Source organism: Osmia lignaria, chromosome 16, assembly GCF_051020975.1.
Source record: "Osmia lignaria lignaria isolate PbOS001 chromosome 16, iyOsmLign1, whole genome shotgun sequence".
NCBI lineage: Eukaryota > Metazoa > Arthropoda > Insecta > Hymenoptera > Megachilidae > Osmia > Osmia lignaria.
Window position 1 is genome coordinate 3,802,384 of NC_135047.1, and position 14,487 is coordinate 3,816,870.

The 14,487-nt window shown below is 44.5% G+C and overlaps 1 protein-coding gene across 4 annotated transcripts in view; it reads left to right on the plus strand.

The window, feature by feature from the left end:
- The window catches only part of Msx (homeobox protein Msx), a 42,195-nt gene that overhangs the window by 12,242 nt on the left and 15,466 nt on the right, over nucleotides 1-14,487 (plus strand). Inside the window, exon 3 of one of the 4 annotated variants that reach the window (XM_034317478.2) lies at nucleotides 1,174-2,685. The exons of 2 other annotated variants lie outside the window; for them this stretch is intronic. In XM_034317478.2, coding sequence (XP_034173369.2) covers nucleotides 1,174-1,358 — 185 coding nt within the window. In that variant the 3' untranslated portion in view covers nucleotides 1,359-2,685. Of the gene's footprint in view, nucleotides 1-1,173; nucleotides 2,686-14,487 lie in introns of those variants that run through there. One more of the 4 variants, XM_034317476.2, reaches the window with a different exon arrangement.

A 14,487-nucleotide genomic window follows, 5' to 3' on the forward strand; every position in this document is an offset into this window, starting at 1 on the left:
ATCAGGCAGCCAACGAGCATTATGCTCGATAAAAATAATGGTAACGAGAACAATAACGATGATAATGGTAATATTGTCGTCATTATCTGCCGACGTTAAGATTCGAACGATGAACTAGTTCATATGGAGGATATTTTTATAATATTTTCATATTTCCAGGGTGTCTTTTCATTTATATGATAAAATATATCATTCTTCATTAAAAAATTTCAATGACTCCGATATCAGATGATTCAGGTAGATATTGTTTTATTTTTAATTAGGATAATTTGCTTCTTTTTAAATTTCTATTATTCTGAACACCTCCGAAGCATAAATCGCTACATATTAAATTAGAAATCACTTCGGGATCGCGTGCAACAATGTTGCAAAAAAGTAGCTATTCATTGTCTGTACTGATTAGCAACATAGATTAACAGCTCACGAAGATGCCAATTAATTTGTTGCTGATTCGTTAATTGCAGACGGTAGTCGTGTGAACGTAAAATTTTCCGGCGAACGATTTCCACGGAGAAAATCACGACCGCTTTCAACATATATCGCAAAGAAAAAGAGCATATTAGCGAACGGTATGTCGTAATTCGACGGTCCCATCTGTCCAAACACGAAAATTGAACGGCGACTGTGCAAATACAATTAGCGAGACGAATTCGACATATTTTTCCAGGTAGCAAGTTTCCAATACCGTACATCGAACGAATTCCTGTCGCCTCGTTCGATCCTTGCTTTCACCAATTTCAACCGGCTAATTACGCGCTAAATAGCCGTTCATGCAACGCCGCGCGTGTGTTTTCTACTTCGCTGTTCGCCAATCCTGGCGTCCCTTGTTACACCGCTTACGTACGCCCACTTGATCGATAGCGTAATTATTTAATTACGCGACCGTATCAAAGCTCCTCCTGCCGTCCGTTCACCGCTGACATTTTCTACTTTGCTACATGACTCGTCGTGGATTAATCGCTCTGAAAGTTTGGAGAACCGATATACTAGATTGCTACTGGGAAAAATACTCAGAAATGTTGTAATTTAGAATCGTGAATGGATCTTTTAAAAATGGGGAATCGAAAGATTTCAAGATACAACACAGACGATACCACCCGAACGAAATTAATTTAAGAACCTAAGCAACCCAGAGCGAACCAACTCTCCATTGGCAATTTTCCGATGTTCCAGGTGAAAATCTGGTTCCAGAACAGGCGAGCGAAGGCGAAGCGTCTCCAGGAGGCCGAGATCGAGAAGCTGAGGCTGTCGGCGAGGCCGTTGTTGCACCCGAGTTTCGGTTCTGGCTTGATGTTCTCCGGAGTGGGGCCTCCAGGAACACCAGGAGTGCCTCCCTTCATCGCGGCGGCCATGGCTAGGCACACCCATGTCGCGGCCGCGGCAGCCATGTTCATGGGGCCCCCTGGACACAGACCTTAATAAGGCAGACTCGAGGCTCGCGAGCTCGAGTCGCTCGTACCCTGGCGAGTCTGCTCGAAACGCGTCGCGAGTTCCGTCTGTCTCTCGAAAAACCGCAACCGCGGACGATTTTCCGGAAACCACCATGGGATTCCGTCTGCAGAGGCTACGGGGTCGAAGATAAAAGGTTCGAGATTGTGGTAACAGTGCGTCAATTGTGAACGATGATGGAGATTATGAATGAGACGAGAGAAAGTGATATCGGGGTACCAATTTATTGGGGAGATAAAAAAGATTCTTAGGAACAGTGAAGCCAATTACCGAGTATTTATTGGAAGTTCAGGAGCAAAGAATTCAGCGTCGGAAACGAAGCTATAGCAGCTGATTGAATCGGAACGATCTTCGAGTCCATCACCGGTGGAATTCCATGGGAGCCAGAAATTCCACTTCCAAAATTCGAAAAAAATGCATGTATGACTTGAATTTTATGGAAAAATTCAGCTGTTAGCTCGCGACGAGCAAAGAAGTATCAGTGGGAAAACGAGGCAGATTCGTGGCTTTATTTTTCTACGTTCAAAGTCGAAACTCTGATTGTGATTAGCTGAGTGTCGAGTTTAATCCTTGTGTCGATAACCAAGCATCAATTTCCATAGTGACTTTAATTCCCGTTGAAATATTTCGAAATCGTATGAATAAATTGAACGATTTGGTTCATTTCCACAAGGGTTAAACGAGATCCACGAGTACCATGGCGAGTGACAGCATTTAGAAAGCATTTCATGGCGTTGATCTCACGGGGAAACTGTACGGAACCGATGTACATATTGTAAATAGCCGTCTAACCGTAAGTGTACGTATGTATATACGCGTGTACAGGACGTTCGATTACATTCGTAATAAGAAAACAAAAGGGTTCGTCGCGGAGAATTAATGAACGAGGTAGATCGACTAGATTGAAAGAAATAATTAGTTGATTTCACACGAAACGAAAATTCGTGCATTCGAGGCGCACGGCGAAGAAAATCAGGACGATAAGATCTCTAGATGGTTTCATTTTAAGGATAGACGAACGATACGAGACTGAAGAGTATGTACATACGTGCGCGTGTCTAAGGATTGAAAGAAAAGATGTAAATTCTGTAGTTAAGTTCAACCAAGACACAGACATCATCCCTCGCGATGTGTCCCGGTTGTACCTAAGCGCCCTGTATAAATGTAACATGATAATTTATCCATGGAAGTATACCATAGCGAAAATAAAAGCGATTTCAGTATTTAAACCGACTTCACCCATTCGTACCTCGATCAGACAGTATCTCTAACATCCTCGATGATTTTCAAGGAACACGAACCGGGACAAAAGGTAAGTCATTACGCTCGATTGAACCGACGAAAAGAAAGAAAATTAAAATAAAAAAAGGTTCGATGGGCGACGACCTCTTGGTTGTTGAAAGAAGTATTATACCCGGAGGAACTAAGCAAAAAGAAGAAAAGAGGAATTTCGTTGGTCATAACTAAATGTATCGCAAAGTCATCGACGAGGTGAGTGGCGGCCCGGTATTATGGCAAGTAGTCGAGGCAAGTATATAGGGCGGCAGAAAGTGTCCGGCGGATAATTAGAAATATGTTAATCCGGCGTAGCCGCTAATTGGTTTTTGACTAAATTTTTAATTAAGTCTTAAGCCCGGGCGGCGCGCTGATTTATCGAACGGATCCGCTGGCTAATTATAAAATATACGTACGGGATCCACGCACACGACACACCAACTTGTATCTACGAGAACCTCGATTCTGTGTACACAGCTGTCTCGAATAATCCGTCCATGAGCGTCGAGATTGCTTCTTTCGAATCGAACTCAAGAATCACTTATTCATTTTATTCTTAATTGAACGGGGTCACTATGGTACTTTTCCATTTATTTTGATTACCCTTATTCCATTTACTCTTCAAATTGATATGTTATGACAAGTATTTTCAAGATAATCTTTTGGAAATAGCTTTTTTAAGCTTGTTGAAGAGATCGTCGTTATTTGTGTCAAGAATAAAATGGCAGAAGGTAATTTGTTCGACGATTCGATAGGATTTTCGTAGGGAACAGGTGACGGTCCGACGCCACTGTCCGACTTACAGGTCCACCTTCCCTATCTGCGAGAACAGGGTAACCAGAAGAGCCACCTTCTTCGGCTAAAACGAGAAGGCCAGGGGATCCGTTCCACTGGCACGTCCGATCAAAGAACTTTGCCGCCTTCTTTGAATCCTTCGACCGCTCGTAACTGTCGTCCCTTCGGTCGAGACCAGTAGCCTAATTGTTCGTACCGGTGCCGTTGATATATACCGGTTATTAGAACGGGACAAACATCGCCGGAAGTTGTCACCGTTTTACGAGCAGGTCGAGAAACCTTTGCTCTCATTGCCGGCTATTTTCGATGATAATGCGATGATCCGTTAAAAACAGGAAAACCTCCGTAATACCATGTACGTGTTGAAAAATGATTTAACCAGGAAGTCGCACTACGGTAAAGCGTTAACGAGGATCATTAAATCGTAACGATTAAAAGGACGGATAGAATGATTCAAAAGCGTTAGCGAGTAGCGTGACTTGAGGGCACAAAGTACGATCGAAGCCGATGCTGGGCCCGGTGAATCAACTTTCCCCTCTTTATACGGAACTCCATCTTAACCGGAGATCACCTACGTGAGCATTCAGGGGAAATATATAAAGAAAAGAGAGGTGAAATGAGGAGAAGGAGAAATGGAAGAGTAGCCGAGTAAACGCGCAAAGAGACCCTTTAGAGCGACGATTTACCGTTAAAGGGTTTACAAACAGGCGCCAGGTATTTGCTACCTCCGCGGATCGGAAGCTCTCTCGACTCTCCTTCTTTATTTCTCTCTTTTAGTCGACGTTTCTCCGGATCCCTCTACGAGAGAGAGAGGGACTCTTACACTCGCTCAGTCGGCGCTCCCATATAGATGAAATTTATGTACGAGGCCGACCGATCCTACGCATGCGGCCACATTGAGCGCTGACAATTAATTAAAGAATAATTTCTTGTCTTCGCGATACCCGGAGGAGCGTCGCCAGTTGGCGGCCAATTATGCCTCCGGACGAGAACGGAATACCAAGCAGGCCTGTCCACGACATCTCCGAGCCCCTTTCGATGTCTGCTTCGTGCTACTACTCTTCACTCGTCTCTTCTCTCTAACCGTCTTCTTTCTCGCCGACTGTTATACCGTGGAACCGTTTATACACACCAGAAACGCGGATTTTCAACGCTATCCAAGGATTTCACGGACCCGAAAGAATTTCGTTGCAACCAACGGGCCCCGTGAAAGCGTTCCAACATCGAAGGTATCCCATTCTTTTTATACCAACGATAACCACCGCTTTGTAAAAGAAACAGTCTGATCGGTTTCCACGTCGAAACCCTATTGATCCGCGTTTCATCCCAATTACCGGCAACTTAAACACGAAGTTTCATTTCCTTTAACGACAATCGGTATCGGAGCGAGAACGATCGGGAGCCGGTAGCCGATCGGAAATAACAAGCGTGTAATCAGACGATCGTACCCGTTGCTCGATTTCCACCAAGCTCATCGTGCCCGGTCCCGAAAAAGGTTTCCGAGACGAGTCGGGCCTGTGTGCTTACCGGATCGGACCGGAAGGCAAGAGAGTAGGGAGAAAAAATTCACGGTTAACGCGTGCATCGAAAGCGGGCCTCCCCTCATTCAGTTTATCCAAATTAATTGGTCGTAAATTAAGCGGGCCCGGTCTGACGAGACCCAAAGCCAGACAGAGATGGTAGCAGAACCTTTCTCGTGGCTTCTTCTCAAGAGAAACGGAAAAGAAACGATCCTGTTTGATACTAGCCCGACGAAGAAGCTCGAGGAGAAAGGATAACGCGAAGAATACGTGGACTGAAGGAAGAGAACCGAGAAAGAGGGAGTTACCTGAACACGAGGGGAAAAAGAGAATTAAAAACGCAATGCTAGCCGGGGGACAGTAGCGCATCGACACGCCATTATGTGGCGGCTGGGACTAATTTATACAAGAGAAAGACGAGGATGCCGCGGAAAGTCAATCGTGCCACTGGCCAACCAAGAAGGAAAGGGATGCTCAGGTGGCGGTCGTTGGGAGGATAGAGAAAGACAAACCAGATCGCGGGCATTACTTAAAAGAGGGTTCCTAATTGGGAGCCAGCCACTGTTTCGACGGGTGTACCGATGCTCGGATTCGTGTCCTCGAGAAAGGGAATTAAGGAGGAAGAAAAAGGAACCGTGCTGGATTCGAGGAAGGAAAGCTTCCCGTGATACTTTGATCAAAATAATTTGCAATCTTTTGATCCCTACAAACCTTTGACCCAAGGGTCAGCCCTCGTAATAGCCATCATAATAAACACTCTAAAGAATTTTCACACACTCCTCGGACTCGTTATTTAAACGCGACTTACGACTCCGCTGTTGCGCGAATCCAATTTCGAAAAGATTCTCAAGCTGTTAGGCCGCGATATTTTCTAAGGAAGGAATCGCGGCATCTTTATCGTTCGTGCATCTTTCGAGGATCGAATAGCGATCGAAGAGGGTCGTGTTGTTTCCCGACAGTGGAAGCCACGATAGCTCCGACGCGTACGCGCGCTGACTACGAGACGATGGAAGAAGACGAAGGAAGACGAGGGAAAAAAGGAAAAAGCACGAAGGGGGGGGAGGGGAAGAAAAGTCGAAGATATCGATCGTCCGGGAACGATCGGTCGTGTCAAGTTCGGCTTTCGATGGAAACGCGCGCAAGTAAAGTAATCGTTTCTCCCGAAGCTTACACGCGTTTCCCATAAATCGAGCGCATCGGTAGGCAGGTACGCGGATCATGTGCCGTTGCCGGTAATTGCCGGCAAGATGAATCGAGACGAAATCCCGTTTCCGACTTCGTAGGAAATTTACGAAGCCGCTCCGTGCAGAGGCTGGCTTCGTTCGCGCAGCGTTTACGGCGAGAAAGTTTCAACGCAAGAAAGTCGCGGCCGATGCAAACGCCGACGACGAGCATCGCTTCAAAAACCCTCGCACGGATACGCGCTCCCTAATTAGGTACGACCCGATGGCTGTTCTTACACGTACGAAAACGATAGAACGAGATCGAAGAAGACTGGTCGAGAAGACTGGCTGAGAATCATGGCTAATTCCTCTATTGCGATGTTTCAGTGTTAAATAGTGCATCAAGACTTTGAGATAAAATGGTTCCCGACACCCTTGATAGGCGCAGATTTGATAAAATCTGTAATTCTTCGAAATGAAATTATTTTTTGATTAAAATATTGATAAGGAAGAAGACGGATTCGATGGCGGGGGCGTAACTGGGCCGACGGAATTTCAAGAATCTTCCTGAAATTTCTCCATCTGCCAGTAGCGTGTCGGTGGATTCCTTACCAACGATCCCGGCAAATGGCGTTCCGTAATAAAAACTTTTATTACCGGTACAGAAGAGAGATCGCGTTGAGATTGAAGATGCTCCACGAACTTAGCGGCCGGGCAAATTTATTCATGGCGGTAGCCTCGATGTCGAACGTTTAATACAGCCGGGTATAAAATTAAAAATTATCTTCGTATAATGCAATTGAGGCTTACTCTCGTTCACTAAACGACAACTTTCCAACTACCCATAAAACGGTCCCCTTAAAAAGACTGATAAATTTCGGATCAGCCGACTTCATTTCCATAGATGAAGAAAAAAAAAAAAAAAAATAAAATAAATGAGAATAAATTTCTCGTCGTCGTTCGACTGACAATTTGTCACGATTCCGATTATCCTCTGCTCATTCTCGTTCGTTCGTGTTTGTCCAGCTGAGAATCAGCCGCTTAATGAATCCGCCTATCGCGATAATTACCATAAAATTCCAATTTCTTCCTCGCCGCAAGGAAATCCAAGTCCATCACTTTTGTTACCTCCATAATTATCAAATCATAAAATACTTGATGTTCTCAATTAAATAAAAATTGTTTCTGGGAACTGGTCGAGAAGTTTTAGTAGTCATTTTAGACAGGATGCATAACAGATTCGGCAGAAGATTGGAAGATCCACTAACGAGTGGTAGAACCGGAAATGAAGGTAAAACGCTCTCAATTCGTGCTTGGACAGTGGTCATGGACCTTAAGACGGTTCATAGAGTAAAATGATAGAATGAACCATCGATGATCGACTGAACGGTAATAATTTGTCAGATAGTTTGAGCTGGACGCAATCGGCATTCAATTATTGTCACCGAAGTCGTCGCTCGAGGTCTCCGTGGCCGGACGTTCGCTCTTTTTGCTCTCTCGACGTGGCTCTTACGCTTAAGACGATTGTCGCGCGGAATGCTAGTTTAAATAGGTGTTTCTCCGCGAACTACTCCCGGCATTCGAGAGGCAATTAGCCGGCCGAGACCCGGTGCACCGTAACACAAATTGAACCGGTGTTAAGCTTCCCGGCCCTATGACTTCCTCTGCTGGGATAGCCACGTTGCTGCTTTCGTCGAGTACCGGTAAAAAGGAGTAGCTGTTTGCTAGCTACCGAGCACTGCTTCGAAACGTGTTTGAAATTGAATCGTTCCTTTACTTGGAACAGGAAGATTTTCAAGTCGAACAGACTCACTTCGTCGCTGCTACGCGAATGGTCAAGAGAAGTTATCGTTAAGCCAACACTTGTTAACCGTGCTTCAGAAGTTGTTTCAAGTTGGAATTTTACTATCGAGTAGCTACTTGTATTTTTCAACTCCGAGTACTTCAAAAGCTGTTTCGATGTTGGAGAACTTTACTGTCGAGCAGTTTCTTGTCTTTTAAATTCCGAGAATGAAGATATATAATGTACTGTGACGAAGTTCGCGAAGGCATACAGTCGTTCACAAAAGTATTCAACGTTCGCGTATAAAATTATTTGCAACTGAAGTAAGGTGGAAGTATATGGAACGATAAATTCTCAAAACTTTCAGCCTATCTCGCGCTTAATTAACTGCTCATCGAGGGAAATGAAAAATTTCCTAGAAGCAGACGCTATTTATTACACTTCGAGCACACAGATCAGGTAGAATGGTCGATTCACGTAAGACGCGAGAAAATTCCCATTCCCCTGGAATTCCTTCTAACGAGAAGCGAATCGACGAAGAATTCGAGCGACGCTGAAGAGATAGAAGGCGATCGTTCGTTTTAAGGGACGTGCGAAGGTTGATATCGTTCTTTCTCGTCCGGCGAACGCGACCGGTTTTCTAAATCAGAACATAATGCGCTTCCTCGTGGTTATGAATCGTCGCGAGAAAAAGAATCGATCGCGACATGTTATGAAATTGTATTAATTGATGGGAGCCACGAGTATTTCTTAATCGCCGCGACCGACCAGATTCCACGGATCGCGGACATTTTTCGGATACGAACATCACGAAAACGAGTAGGTTAATGCATCCTCTGTCATGATCCTTTGCTAAATTAGCTATCTCATTATATAATTGCTACATTATTTTATGGTTGAAAATTAAATTCAAATGTTAAGGTGCATGGTGAAATTTATGGAATCAAATCAACCCTTTAACAAGTGCATTTCTCTTGCATGGAATTGCATTGAAATGGAAGAAAGTCAACTCTCAACACTGACAAAGAATCTTCTACAATAAGATAAAATTGGGATAGAGGAGATAGAAAAACTCCCTGGAATTCAACGACCCCGTTAACTCAGATCAAATCAGAATTATCATCAGCGAGGAGAAAAATTCTAAGCACGCGGTGGTAGCTAGGAATTAACGGATTGAATAACTCGCTTGTCTCGCCGTGGACAGAGATGGACATTAACGAAGGCGAGTGTCGTGATTAAAATGCTTGCATCGAGAGGGTCCAATAAACTGTCCTCGCGGTGTAACAACGGATTACGATAACGATGGTGTATCTTTATGACACCAAGATGTAGATATAATATCTCAACGAGACGTGTAAGGATGATCGATCAAAAAGCCGAACAAATTTCTCCCTTTCAACCTGCTTTTTCCTGAGCGTTCATTTGCAATTTTAATAATTTCCAAACTGAGAAATCAGACGTAAGAAATTCGAGATAAGTGAACATGTTCCTTCAAAGGGAAAAGGATTCTTATCAAGAAGAGCGGAATCGGAGATGCCTGGCGAATTCGAGATTTCGGAAACGTTCGGTGGGCCGATCACGTTCCTCTTGCAAGGGTACGGAGCGCGGCAAAAACGACGCCAGAATCCTGGGGCAATTAGTCGATATTTTAATGCGCAAAAAGCCGGGCCCTCGTTAGATCCTCGCTGAGAAGGACCAGGCATCCCGCCACTTGCCAAAGGGCCATTGATAAAAACGGACTCGGTTACTCGACCGGTGCGGCACCTTGTTAGCGCAAGGATTCTCGGCTTGACAGCTCGAAGCAAAAATAACACGGACGTTCACCCGATTCCGCTGCGGACAGACCGCTTCGTGAATCGAAACGTAGGAACTCGCGGGTCGCTGTATCCATCGAACGCATCCCCCGTGGCTGAAATCTTTCGACCGGTATCGCTTCTGACTTTCGGCACGTATTTTTTTTTCTCCCTTTTCTCCACCTCTTTTCGCGCTCTTTTTCTACCGTTCCTCTCCGCCTCTTCCAATTCCGTCTTTCTCTTCTTTCCGTTAATTTGTTCGACACACCGTCCCGTAAATCTTCCTTCCCTAACCAGCCGTTAACTCGCTGTGTAACCGTTTAGCGTTACACTCGATCTCTCCAATTTATTTGGCTGTTTATGACCGGCCTATGAATATTCAAGAGCGGCCCTCGTAGACGAGCCTTTCCCAATTTTTACGGCCCCTAAATACTGTTTTGTGTAAATTGAATCAGCGCCCGGGCGTAATTTGATCGTATCGACCGGTTGGATTTCAAGAAAAACAGAATCCACAGATGGAATATGTGATTCGAGAAAGAACACCGTACGTAAGGAGATTCGTTTTTAATTATTTTCTTTTTCCGTTTCTTCAGTATAAACGGTACCGTGATTCCGAGTAACATTCTAACGTTTCCTGTAATTATGGCGCACCCTTTGAGGGTTATCGCCGCGATGGTCATCGTACAACTTTTAACCCCCTTTTCTTCGGCCCCGATAACGCGTTATTAAGCAAGCGGAACGTTAACCCGGTTCTCATGCAACGAGGAACATTTGTATACAAAATGCACAAGAGCTTCGAGCGTAATCGCGCCATAACTGTTTTAACGATATTAAGCGTACTTTATCTCTTTTATGCCGCATTAACCCCGAGAGTGTTCTCAATCCCGTTCCTTTTTCGAGGGTCTCGCTACTCGAGACTTTATAAAACTTCGCGAAATATCTTGGTAAATCTTCCCTTTCAAAATTTTCCCGTTCGCGAGATCGCGTTATTTCGTCGGATCGGAAAATAGGTAGGTGTAACACGCGCGATAGAAGCGTGACTGGTCATTAAGGCGAGGGGTTAATTTCGCGTTACAGGCAACACGGACTATCGGCGTGAATCGAGTTGTAGATGGTGAATTACACACGTTCGTTGGCTGCCAATTAGATATGCGAGCTATCGTTACCGCGCCGATTAATTGCACGTACACTTTTGCACGCGCTGGAGAAACGTCGAATCGGACGCGTCGCGAGTTTAGTCGCGGAGATAACGGGCTCTAACTACGGGGTTATCTTTGCGTTCGATAATCTGCTAATTCCATGGAATCAAATCAACGTTATTACAATAATTAATCATTGTACCTTAACGAACATCAGAAATTTACCACGTGCAAAAGTGTTGAAAAATCGAAGGGGAGAATAAAATGGAACGTGCGTGCGTGTTGATGCCCTATGGCGAACGCGACGACGACGACGACGACGGCGGCGTCGTCGTCCCGGTAGACGCGATGACAATCTCCGGGTGCTGGAGGACCGGCTAGGTGTGGTCCTACGTTCGAGCCCAGTGGCTTTCCAGGAACGCGAGCCATTAGACCTTCTGGCTGGTGTTATAAATTGTACATCGTTTAATTAGGCTCTCTTCCCGCCGGACGGCTCAGTTATTTACCATTTACCCCCGTGGCCCTTGGGCCGCCAGTATCTCTCGAGGCTACTGTGCATCAAATTGGATCGGGATTGGGTTCCGGAGCTGGACGCTGGCTTAACTCCTAGGAGATGGTCACGGTATAGGGGCAAAGGTTACAACACTCATCCTGTCTAACGTTGCCGCAGGAATTCTCGAAGACTACACCGGGATCATCTTATAAGCCACTTATTAGTGAAGTATAAATGAAAATCAAATGTTTCCAATAACCGTACGATCATAAAATAAACGATGTACATACAAGCATTATGAAATAAACTTATTGATTTTAGAGTCAATTAAGTCTGTTGGTGTATTTTCCCTTCTATTTCAATTAATTATAAAGATTTTGCAAGTTGATCCGCACCACTTATCTTTGCAAATTTTTTGTTAAATACATTTCATAAGCAAGGATGCAATATAGTTTCTAGTCATCATCGAGATAGAGACTGGGATCGACGTTACGTTTTGAAACATAATCGTTGCTCGCTAATTTTGCACTATCTACCAAACGTGCTGCGATGTTTCGCGAGGAGGCCTAATGATCCCGAAGACCGGAATTTCTACTGAACGCCGAGATTGCCGCGAAAATGAAGAAGTCCGCGATTCGAAGACGACTCTGTTGGACGACTGACAAAAATTCCAGCCTTATCTGCATCGATGAGATCGAAATTAGTAGCTGGCGATCGGACGCTGGTTTCTCGGAGCCGCGCCGAAGATGGACTAAATAAAAACTCGAAATTATGCTCGCAATTAGAGAGGATACCTCAGATGAGAGAGAGTGGTTCAACGGCGACCGATAAAATAATCAAATTTAATACGTTCATTTGATTTTTTGCCCGCTCGGTCGCTTAAATTACAGCTAGTTAGGCGTCCAATCCTTTTCGATTCGGTTGACAAAGCGAATCGTTTCGCAGAGAGAATACAAATTTCAAAGATATCAATTAGCTACCTTCCCCTCCTCCCCCCGCACGATATATCCTATTCGATTCTTGATGAAAAAGGGTTAACGATCAGGGCATTAATTTTTACCGTCTACCCGAATCTCTTCTACCAGTGACTCGTTAATTTTCATAAAAATATTTTTGACACTGAACCATAAGTTAATGTTTTAAGACGAGATGGTTTAATAACTTCATAGAATCTGTCCATTTTTAATGTGATCCAATATAAAACTCGAATGGAGTCTACCAATTACCAGGATCGGAATGGCTACACGATCCGATCCGGGGCAGAAAATTAAGGACTCTCGGGGTCCGTGTTAGCGCCGGCTCTCTCGAATCGCAGTGGCAAAAATTCCGGTCTTATCTCGACCGATGAAGTCGAAATTAGTAGCCGGCTACCGTACACGGTCCCTCGCTAGCGAGTCGATGCTTGTGAAAATCGGTGATGACAGTGTGTATCGGTAGTAGTGTCGGCCAGGACAAGGATCCTCGCGATGAGTGAATGTAACTGGGAAACGAGGATGTGCCGTATCGGTGAACGTGACAATATTAATAGCCGGTATGCCAATAGCGACCGTGCTGTTCGTGGTAACATCAATGGCAAAGTTCCGGTAATACCGATCGTTTCAACCAAGAAGACCGCGAATGAATTGCTATTTAAAAACTTCTCGATAACACGACTGCGCGAAGTGCAAACCGAAATTCCGAAGTTCCATCATTATTAGCTTGTTGAATATCAATGATATGAAGTCCGACACCTTGTGATGACATAAACGTGATACGAAATAGCACTTGTGGCATATCAATTTAAAGCTCGAAATTTCCTGAATATTACTGTACAAACGTTCGCAATTATTGTTTTCAAAATTTTGTTTTTGGAACGTGGATCTCGTAACTCAAGAAGATAGTAAAATAGTCGAGGAAGCAATAACGACTAATCGTATTGTTAATAGCCCGGTAATAACAGTTACAACGTCAGTGGCAAACGATGATCAGCCATGGCAGTAGTTGTAATCCCGGTGGTAATGGCGCTGGCGAACCAACACAAATTTACCCCCTACGATGTTACAGCGACGAACGCGAGAGTGGAGGAGCGCAACCGTAGACATCCGTAAGTGTTGGATTCTCGGCCGTTGTTAAGTAAATTGGGTCCCAACCGGTTTCTTATTTCGTGGCCACTGTCTTACTCTCCGCGCTCGTACGCCCAACGGCAAGAAACACTCGCCCCGATCGCTTCCCTTCTTCGTCCTCTGGTTCCGTGGACATTCAGGGCCGTACGATACTCCCTACTTATCGTTCGATCTTATATTTCAAGATAATACATAAATTGTCGAAGGTTAAACATTTCTCAAAATTATACTAAATGTTTAAAATTTTCACAAGCGCTTCGAGATTACAATGTCTAATGGTAAGAAATTGAAAAAACTATAGAGTTACGTCTGGACGTACAATATAAGTCTGCCCTATAAACTTGAAGAAACGTTTCCTTTACTTGTTCCCGTTCGAGGAGCTGCACAACGAAACGATCCGCGAAATGGAAACATCGAGCAGCGGTACACAATCCTATGAAATCTCTATTCCCGGAAGTATATCGATCATAGTATTCCCACAGGATAACCGTGTATCTGCGAAAAGCATCGCTGATATCTTACTTAATAATGCGAACCTTTCACCGTGCTGAGTCAAATGCGAACGCAACGTGACCATGTACGAAGCACCGGTCGTTTGCCATTTTCTTCGAAGCTAACGCGAAAACTCGTTAATTGTTCGTGGCTCGTTAACTTGTCCAAGAATAATCCCATTATGGACGTTGAATGCATGTCATGTTAATGATGGGATACCGGTCGGCTTAGGGGGATGAAGCCGGGGCAAAAACACCGTACGAGAAAGAAGTATCGTGCAGGTGGTTTTTTGAACCCTACAATTCTCTGATTCAACGCGAAAAATTATTCAGAATACGAATTCCTGCAATTACCTTCAGCATTGAATTGACAAAAATCTACGGTACGCCGGGAAGATCGTTTTCGTTTCGCAATTTGTCCCCCGTTCGGCAAATGAGATCGGAATCCAACGTGTTCGGCGCGGAAATCACGATTTCTATAAAT